We start from the raw sequence: 10,605 nt of genomic DNA, 5'->3' as shown, positions 1-10,605 counted from the left end.
AAGTGAGTGTGAAACAGAATAGTACACAGAGATGATCCAACATTTCTACCAATACATGAAAGACCACAACTCTGAGGACACTGCCCCAATCAGCTAGGTTACCCACTCTGGACCCCACCTGTTTCTGCTCTGGAAAATAAAGGAAGCAAAGCCAACGTGGCAGGTGGTTCCTGGAGACCATGTCAACTCCCTCAATAATCAAACTCTACCAATTCCTTTTCATTTAGGGACTACACAGAAGAGAGGGTGGGAAGTAACCGCTCTGAGCTAGACTATCATAGCAGACAAAGACATGCCTGCTCTCTCACTAATCCTTCCTACTGGAGGAAAGGATATTTGGAGTAATAGTTTTGTGTAAAACATACATATATGACTGTGTATGCATACACATCAGAACACACAGATGAAGACAGAATAAGAACAATTTCTATGTATTATCCAAACACACAAGGGTATATAGTTAAATATATACCATATTAAAAGGACTAGGATGTATATATAGCCTTAAAAAAAATTCGCAGATATCTCTGGGGATGAGATTATTGGCAACTGTTATTTCCTTTTGTATGCTTTTCAATATTTTTTCAGATTTTTTACAATGAATGGCTGTTATTACTATAATCATAACTTAGAACAACATACGGTGTTTAAAGAAAAGCAAATGGTGTGAAGTAAAGCATAGGCTAGCCCTGCTAGGTGGGGTGGAGGCACAAAGGCTTACCTGAATCTTGTATTCAAATTGGTCCCAGTCTCTGAGGCTTTTGGAGCCCATGGTGAAGTGGTATAAGAGCAGCATGGTTATCTAGAAGCCAAACAGGAGGCAGTCACTGAGTGGGCTCTGCTCAGTGCTCCCCCTCTGAGCTGTTCTGGGGGCTCTGAGTTATTATGGAGACTCTTCCCAAGTTCCTAGAAGAAAGCAGCCCCAGGCCACTGCCCTTAACAGTACCAGAAACACTTTATTGAGGACCAAATGCCCACTGTGCACAAAGCCAGGTGCTAGGACCTGCCATCATGGAAGCCCGGGTATGAAGCTCAAGGCATCCTCTATAGGCTAGCACCCGGAAACAGTAGAGGGAACGAAGTAGGCTGAGCTTAAAAAAAAAAAAAGGATAGCCTGTGTGTGGCCTCGTTCCTACCAGGTCTCCACAGAGACCCGCGCGTAGTGGTGTAGTAAACCTCTTTGTCATAAGGTCATGCGTTCCCAGGATTCTTGAACTGAATTAGCCTCTGCCTCAGACAGGTGGCTGTCTGGTTCTACCTCCAAGAGTCCCAGAAATCACATACCCACAATCTCCCTGTGGGTTAAAAGAAGGCCCTTCAGGTCCCTCAGGTACCACCTTCCCACCCCACCGATCTAGTATTCCACAAGTACCTTGGCCATTTCCAGCTCTGACCCCTCCATCAATTTCTGCATAGATACCAGGCATTCTGGAGAAGAGGGATGTTTTCGATTTTCTGCAATGACAACAATGTAGAAAAGAGGGTGAGCCTCCTCAAGAGATGTATGGGAAAGTCTGGGAGTCTGAGGAGCAGAATCACTGTCTCTCAAAGGGCAATGAGATGGAAGCCTACATATTCCCATGCCCCGCCTCCCCCAACACACACTTTTCCATCTGAAGTCTATACTGGGCCAGTTCAAAGGTCATAGGGACAGTTCAAGAAGAAAGCAGGCTGGGAATTCACAGCAACTCTGGGTCATGGCATTGTACTTACCTACCAACTCCTTAGCACCACAGACAAGAAGCCTAGAGATTCCAGGTCACCCTAGAGTCCTGTTCCCACTAAGGTTGCAGCTGAGTCAGGTTAGGAAGCCTGGGGCACATCTGGCTCTTAGGCTGCCCCAGGGTCTGGGCACAATTACTAACACCTTACTTTATCATCTTTCCTAGAAATTTCTTAGGATGGAAACAGATAGCGTATCATGTTAAAAAATGAGGATTCTGTGATCCAAGGCTGTACGAGGGGAAGGGAACTTCTAACACTGTGCTAGAAGATCTGCATATGTTATTTAATCCACCCAATAAACTTTAGAGCAATTATTATTATCTCTATTGTATAGACAGGGAACCTATGCCCAGAAAGGACACACAGCAGTGAGAAGGGCCAAGATCTAAACATAAATCTGTCTCTGCCTCTACTTCTATCACCTGAGCAATTAATTCAACCTTATTTTGAAAATTGTTTTTCTTACAAGAGAAAAAGGGTAACATGGATCCTTCCCTCTCCTCTGCCTCCTCACAGTGTTGGGAATGGGAATCTAAGGTGAGGAGTCTCAAACAGACTCTGTGGCTCTACCCACATTTCCGAGATGGGCTCTGGGTCTGAAGGGACTGCTCTTCTTACACCTGGCTGGTGTAGGAATTACCCAACCCAGGGAAGCTACCCAGTTGTATTCATCTCTGTGCTAAATAATAGGGAGCCTTGGACCTTCTCCTCCAGACACCTGTGAATTAGTTCCTCTGACTCCAAGTCCCAGAGGCTGAGGAAGCAGCCCCTTCCCAGCTCGATAAGAATGGTGCTTACTCTGCAGAAAATTGCACACAAAGTCCAATCTCTCTGGTACTGGCTGCTTCATGATTTGTTGCCCCTCTTCGGTGCCACAGCTAGAATAAAGAACAAGTATTAAACACAAGTACTTAGCAATCCTTCCCTCCTTGCTACTGCATTACATCATATTACCTCCCCCTTCCTTCAGGGCTTGGTCTACCCCAGGTCTGGGAAGAGCACCAGACCAGAACCTGGAGGCAGGGGAGAAGATGCCAAGATACCATGTATTGAGATGGAACTGTGTGGTGGGTAAGTAGGGGGGACTTCAGGCATGAGGTCCTTTTGAAAAAGACTGTACTCTGCCATCCTACTTGTGAATATGAAAAAGCTCTGTGGGAAAGGGACTAAGAGGAGGCGGAGGCAGCAGACATAAACAGGAAGCTAGGGTAAATAGTCTGGAATGGCTCAAATGTAAAAGGTCAGGAAACACAGCTAGAGTAAGAGTGAGAAAGTACTATGGGAAGGGAAAAATAGGCCCAAGAACTGAAAGAACAGGAGGGAACAAGGCTCTGAAGTAACTGGGCAAAGTTCAACACACATTAAGCTGAAGGCTGAGTTGGCTAAATCTCCTGGAGGCCAGGCAAACAGACAATCATTTTTTGGTGAGCAGATGCTTGCGTGTGTTTAACCAGAAGTGCACATACACACACACACACAGAAAAATCACATCCACCGCCATGGAGTCAATTCTGCCTCGTAGCAACTCCACGGGGTTTCTAAAGCTATAAATCTCTATGGAAGCAGACTGCCACATCTTTCTCCCACGGAATGGCTGGTGGTTTTGAACCACTGACCATTCAAGTTAGCAGTCGTGCACTTAAACCACCACGCCACTAGAAGGGCAAACAAAGTGCAAAAACAGCAATAAGGGGAGAGTCAGCAGGAGGAGCTCTTACACAGCCCAGGGACCTGGCCCTCGGACACTCGCTCTAACTGCAGTTTCATTTTCAGAGGTAGTTTCACTTCAAGCCACCAAGAAGAGCTGACTCTCCATTTAGGCTACGGCTGGAGATACTGACTAAAGGGCCTCCTGATTCTCAGAATCTGAATCTCCAGGTTTCGGCCAACCTTCTAGAGGAAAGGCAGGCCCTAGAATGTCCCAGGGCCAGAGACAACCTACAAAGCACAAGAGGCATTCAAGCTAAGACAAGTGTACCTCCCCCATCTCCCATATGACTACGAAGGCTCTTCAAAGCTGAACTCTCCATAAGAGGCATTTTGGGTAGCCGATCTACGAAGTCTTGAGGAGATTATCATCTCCTCACAGACTCCCAAACAAGCCATCTGCCCTACCCACCCACAATCTGGAATATTGTGACTCCTTCCCTCAGTGTACAGTAGTATTTACTTAGGTGTATTCCATTAAGTAAAAATACAGAGAGGGTTCTCAGATTAAATGTTTGAGAAATGCTGGGTTGAACCAAATTGAGTATTTTCTAAAAAAGAAGATATAATTATTTCCTAAACTTATTTGACCACAAAACCTCTTTTTCCTACTAAGCCTCTGGTGTAAGTAAAGTTCCATGAACATGGTTTGGGAAATGCTGGTCCTGGAAAAATCCAATCCATCCTTCAAGACTATGTTCAAGTCTCATTTCTGTCAGGAAGTTATCCAGGACTACTGCTAGTCGTATCTCCATCCTCCTTCTCAGGAATTCCTATAGCACTCATGGATGCATCATTTACAATTGAGCACACTGTGCTTAGCAGAAAGCTAGGGATATAGTAGGTGCTGAGTACACACGGGCTGACTGACAGATGAGAGAAGCTTTTTACTGGGATTACCACAGGACAATGTCAGTAAGGCAAATGCCCAAACTTCAGGTTTTCTAGGTGAATGCCTCCACTGAACTTTGCTACTTAAGCCTCATAGATATCAAAGACATGGGACAGCCTTTCTGCTTCAGTCTATTCTCACAAGAAAGAACAGAAAGGGAAACTTGTCCAAGGGGTTGAGGCCAATGAATTTCACCACAGGGAAGGCCAGTGCCCAGGGAACAAGCCCTATCAACTCCCACAGCTTCTATCTCCCCAACCGCCCTGCTGTCCTTCACTGTCTTTGGCTGAGAACTAGGGGTCTGCTTTAGGTCAACACCAGTAACAGTATCAGACATGCAGCAGACAGAACACATTAACCAACAGCCTCTGGTTTCCACTCCCAAAGGAAGTCGGTCTGCATTGTCCTGGATTTGGGATAGAGATGAGGGTTAACCTAGTAGTTCAACAGCCACACCTCCAAAACACATACATGCTCCCTTCTAGTCTAAGGCTCAGACAGCACATTAAAAGACAACTTGGAAAATGAACATATTGACTTCTTCACCCTCTCTATGGAAATTTCCCACCACATTATAAACCTGTGGTGGTTAAACCAGATCACACACCCTACTGTCCTTGTTACTGGGCAGCGGAAACTCATCTCCTCAAAAGCACAAGCTCCTTGATCTAGTCAGAAGTCCAAAGGCCGTGATGTACACAGCAGTGTCACAACATGGAATATATCTCATATCTGGTTGCCTCTCTTGTTGTTGTTAGGTACCATCGAGTTGGTTCCAACTCATGGCAATCCCACGTAACAAGGAACAAAACACTGCCCGGCCCTGCACCATCCTCAGGATCGTTGTTATACCTGAGCCCATTGTTGCAGCCACTGTGTTAATCCACCTCATTGAGGGTCTTCCTCTTTTTCGCTGACCCTCTACCTTACCAAGCATGATGTCCTTCTCCAGAGACTGATCCCTCCTGACCAACTGCCCAAAGTATGTGAGACGAAGTCTCACCATCCTCGGTTCTAAGGAGCATTCTGGCTGATCTTTATCTCTTTTAATGATGTTAAAATTTAATACTCAGTTAGGTATTTTCAGCCGAATACAGCCTTTCATTTCATCAACCTTTCATTTAATGGTATTACCATCCATGGATGTTGGCTGCCTAGACCAACCATTTCATTAGAGCTTGAAAAATGATGATTTTCATTAGGAATTGGCAAAATGCTGATTTACAGGTGGCACACAACTCTCCCTATGAAGTATTCTAGCAAAAAAAAAAAAAAAAGAACCTTAAAAGCTAATCAAACTTAGATGCAATTACTAATTTGTAGACAACAAGGGGGACAGAGAGTAAGTTAAGCAGCACTATGATGACACAATTAATAAAATCCAGGATTTAGGATTTAAAAAAAATGGGGGAGCGAGTAGGTCTCTTAAAGAGACCTATCAACAAAATGCAATGTGTGGATTGTGTGCATTCTGACTTAAATTATAAAAACATATTCATAGACAAACGGGAAAAAATGAACAGGGACTGGTATTAGATGATATTAGGGATTTACTGTTGTTAGGTGTGATTTTGGTATTGTGGTTTCATTATTTAAAAAAAAAAAGAGTCCTTATCTGTTAAGGTACCTATTGAAATATGAAGCATGAAATATGATGCCTGGGATTTGTTTTAAAATAATCCAGAAAAAAAAAAAAAAGCGGGATGGGATAATGAATTATTGTTGTTGTTAGGTGCCACTGAGTCAGTTCTGACTCACAGTGACCCCATGCACAACAGAACGAAACACTGCCCGGTCCTGAGCCATTCTCACAATTGTTATCCTTGAGCCTATTGTTGCAGCCACTGTGTCAATTTATCTCAATGAGGGGCTTCTTCTTTTTCACTGACGCTCCAATTTACCAAGCATGATGTCCTTCTCCAGGGATTGGTCCCTCCTGATAACACATTTAAAGTACATGAGACAAAATCTGCTTCCTTCTAAAAGGCATTCTGGCTGTACTTCCAAGACAGATTTGTTCATTCTTCTGGCAGTCCATGGCATATCCAACATTCTTCGCCAATATCATAATTTAAAGGCTATCAATTCTTCTTCGGTCTTCCTTACTCATTGTCCAGTTTTCACATGAGGAGATTAAAAATACCACAGCTTGGATCGGGAGCACTTTAGTCCTCAAAACGCCATCTTTGCTTCTGAACACTTTAAAGAGGCCTTTTGCAGCAGTTTTGCGCGATGCAATTCTTTGATTTCTTGACTGCTGCTTCCATGGGCATTGATTGTGGACTCAAGTAAAATGAAATCCTTGACAGCTTCAATCTTTTGTTTATCATGATGTTGCTTGTTGGTCAAGTTGAGTGGATTTTTGTTTTACGTTGAGATGTAATCCATACTGAAGACTGTGGTCTTTAATCTTCACCATAAACTGCTTCAAGTCCTCTTCACTTTCAGCAAGCAAGGTTGTGGCATCTGCATGTCTGCAGACTGTTAATGAGTCTTCCTCTCATTGTGATACCGAGTTCTTCTTCTTCATATTATCTGCTCAGTATACAGACTGAATAAGTATGGTGAAAGGATAAAACCCTGATGCACACCTTTCCTGATTTTAAACTACTCGGTACCCCCTTGTCCTGTTCGAATGATTGCCTCTTGATCTATGTACAGGTTCCTCATGAGCACAATTATGTGCTCCGGAATTCCCATTCTTCAAGATGTTATCCATAATTTGTTATGATCCATGGCCGAATGCCTTTACATAGTCAATAAAACACAGGTAAACATCTTTCTAGTATTCTCTGCTTTCAGCCAAGATCCATCTCACACCAGCAATGGTATCTCTTGTTCCACATCCTCTTCTGAATCCAGCTTGAAATTCTGGCAGTTCCCTGTTGATGTACTGCTGCAACTATTTTTTAATTATCTTTAGCAAAATTTTACTTATGTTTGATATTAATGATATTTTCAATAATTTCTGCATTCTGTTGGATCACCTTTCCTTGGAATGGGCACAAATATGGATCTCTTCCTGTCGGTTGGCCAGGTAGCTGTCTTCCAAATTTCTTGGCATAGATGAATGAGCACTTCCAGCATTGCATCCGTTTGTTGAAACATCTCAATTGGTATTCCATCAATTCCCAGAGCCTTGTTTTTTGCCAATGCCTTCAGTGCAGCTTGGGCTTCTTCTTTCAATACCATTGGTTCTTGATTATATGCTACCTCCTGAAATGGCTGAATGTCAACCAATTTTTTTTGGTACAATGACTGCATATTCCTTCCATCTTCTTCTGATGTTTCCTGGGTTGTTCAATATTTTGTCCATAGAATCCTTCAATGTTGCAACTTGAGGTTTGAATTTTCAGTTCTTTCAGCTTGAGAAAAGCTGATTATGTTCTTCCCTTTGATTTTCTAACTCCAGGTCTTTGCACATTTCATTATACTTTGTCTGCTTTAGGCGCCCTTTGAAATTTTCTGTTCAGCTCTTTTACTTCATCATTTCTCCCGTTCGCTTTAGCTATTCAATGTTTAAATGCAAGTCAGAGTCTCCTCTGACGCCAATTTTGGTCTTTTCTTTCTTTCCTGTCTTCTTAATGACCTTTCGCTTTCTTCATGTATGATGTCTTTGATGTCATTCCACAGCTGGTCTGGTGTTCGGTCATTAGCACGCAATGTATCAGATCTCTTCTTGAAATGGTCTCTAAATTCAGGTGGGATACACTCAAGGTCGTACTTTGGCTCTTGTGGACTTGTTTTAATTTTCTTCAGCTTCAACGTGAACTTCCATATGAGTAAACTGATGGTCTGTTCCACAGTCGACCCTTGGCCTTGTTCTGATAGATGATATTGAGTTTCTCCATCGTCTCTTTCCATAGACATAGTTATTTGATTCCTGTGTATTCCATCCAGCAAGGTCCACATGTACAGTCACCATTTCTGTTGTTGAAAAAAAGGCATTTGTATGAATAAGTCGCTGATCTTGCAAAATTCAATCATGTGATCTCCACCAAGGCCGTATTTACCAATTACCGATTCTTCTTTGTCTCCAACTTCCACATTCCAATCACCAGTAATTATCAATGCATCTTGACTGCATGTTTGATCAATTTCAGCCTGCAGAAAATCTTCAATTTCTTCACCTTTGGCATTAGTGGTTGGTGCATAAATTCGAGTAATATTAACTGGTCTTCCTTGTAGCCGTACAGATATCATCCTATCTTTGACAACATTGTACTTCAGGACGGATCTTGAAATGTTTGTTTTGACAAGGAATGCAACGCCAATCCTCTTCAATTTTGTCATTCCTGGCATAGCAGGCTATATGGTTGCTCAATTCAAGATGGCCAGCAACAGTGTATTTCAGCTCACTAATGCCTAGGATATCAATTTTTATGTGTTCTATTTCATTTTTGACTTCCGGTTTTCCTAGATTCATACTTCGTACATTCCCCATTCCGATTATTAATGGGTGTCTGTAGCTGTATCTTCTCATTTTGAGTCATGCCACATCAGCAAATGAACATCCCGAAAGCTTTACTCCATCCAGGTCATTAAGGTTGACTCTACTTTGAGGAGGCAGCTCTTTCCCAGTAGTATTAGAATGGCTTAGAAAGGGCCATATATATGTTGTGCTAACAAGTTAGATATGGGATTTCTAGGTGCTGTTTAAGGAGCCCTGGTGGCACAATGCTTAAGTGCCAGGCTGTTAACTGGAAGACTGGTGGTTCAAACCCACCAGCAGCTCCACAGGAGAAAGACCTGGCTATCTGTTCCCATAAAAATTACAGCCTAGAAAACTCTATGGGGCAGTTCTGCTCTATCACTTGGGGTTGCTATGATTTGAAATAGGCTCTACAACATCTAGCAACAACAGATGCTTCTTATTTTCCCTTTCCTCTTCCTGACCCCAGAGGATGCAAAGAGAGGGACTGCGAGATAGTGATGAGTCAACAACAAAGGGCTATAGATACTCCCATGCAGACAGGAGGACAGGGAGCCCTAGAGCAGGCTCTGGAAATAGTGTGAGAGCACAGAGACCTGGAGGCCCCTATGTGCAAGACTGAGGAAGCCTTAGGATAGGACAGGAGTGAAACCTTTCCCATAGCCAGAAGGCACAGTGGTGGGAGGATAAGGTCAACACGTTCTTTTTGTCTCTGGGCCCCACTCTGGCTTATGATATCCCAATCCCCCCCATGCTTTCTGGTCACAGCTGTCACCAAGGAAAGGAGCAAATGCAGTCCCCACCCCAGCAAGAAGCTTTGAGGCTGGAGAAGGGTGCAGGTGCATACTCACATGCTATCAATGATCTTGAGGAAGATGCTGCAGTCCTGGAGCTGCAGCACAGCCTCCACAGGGTTAGCCACGTGAAGACTGTTCACCTGTGAGACATCAGGAAGAGCCTGGTAAAACAACTGCTGTATTATAAACACCAGAAGCAGTGTGGTTTGCTCCTTTTCCCAGATGTTGACAATTCCCCGCTCATTGTGAATGCCTCCATTCACAATGTAGGCTACAGGAACGAAGAAACAGTTCCAGGATTTTTAGTTTGAGCGAAGGCACGCTCCTGCACCCCATTTATCCAGTTAGTGCACTCCCATGACAGCCCCACGAAACACTACCAGCAGAGTCCCTCTGGCTTAAACTAAGAGTTTAAATTCTTCTAGGATATTCCAGCACTAGGGGTATACTTAAAATATAATTAGGTTCTGTAAGGATATACAGGAAAACCCTCATGGCGCAGTGGTTAAGAGCTACTAACCAAAATGTCAGCAGTTCGAAACCACCAGGTGCTACCTGGAAACTCTATGGGGCAGTTCTATCCTGTCTTATAGGGTCACTATGAGTCAGAATCGACTTGACGGCAACGGGCTTGGTTTTTTGAAGGATATATAAAGGAGTCCTGGTGGCACGGTGGTTAAACGCTTGGCTGCTAATCGAAACGTCAGCAGTTCTAACCCACCAGCTGCCCTGCAGGAGAATGATATGGCAGTCTGCTTCCATAAATATACAGCCTTGGAAACCCTATGGGGCAGTTCTACTCCGTCCTATAGGATTGCTATGAGTTGAAATCGGCTTAACCACAACGGCTAAGGATATATAAGAAACTGGTACCACCAATTCCTACCCCTACAGAGAGGAACTTTATGACTAAGAGTCTGAGAGGCAAAAAAGAAAGGCTTTTTACATTATGACCCTCTGCATTTCTTGAATTTTTATATTTTAGCCCTTTGTGTCTCTTGAATTTCTACATTATAATTGTTTGTATTGCTTGAATTTAGAAATGCCTACTC

At 43.3% G+C, this 10,605-nt stretch overlaps 1 protein-coding gene across 10 annotated transcripts in view; it reads right to left on the bottom strand.

The window, feature by feature from the left end:
* The window catches only part of NUMA1 (nuclear mitotic apparatus protein 1), a 73,619-nt gene that overhangs the window by 18,558 nt on the left and 44,456 nt on the right, over positions 1 to 10,605 (bottom strand). For all 10 annotated transcript variants that reach the window (XM_049889974.1, XM_049889969.1, XM_049889972.1 and 7 more), the window contains 4 exons: positions 9,608 to 9,693; positions 2,524 to 2,603; positions 1,373 to 1,455; positions 722 to 802 (listed from right to left, as the gene is read on the bottom strand). In XM_049889974.1, the coding sequence (XP_049745931.1) occupies positions 722 to 802; positions 1,373 to 1,455; positions 2,524 to 2,603; positions 9,608 to 9,693 (330 nt within the window). The remainder of the gene's footprint in view (positions 1 to 721; positions 803 to 1,372; positions 1,456 to 2,523; positions 2,604 to 9,607; positions 9,694 to 10,605) is intronic.

Source organism: Elephas maximus, chromosome 7 (assembly GCF_024166365.1).
Source record: "Elephas maximus indicus isolate mEleMax1 chromosome 7, mEleMax1 primary haplotype, whole genome shotgun sequence".
NCBI lineage: Eukaryota > Metazoa > Chordata > Mammalia > Proboscidea > Elephantidae > Elephas > Elephas maximus.
The sequence above is the reverse complement of the archived record's forward strand: the minus strand, read 5'-3'. Positions and strand labels throughout refer to the sequence as shown.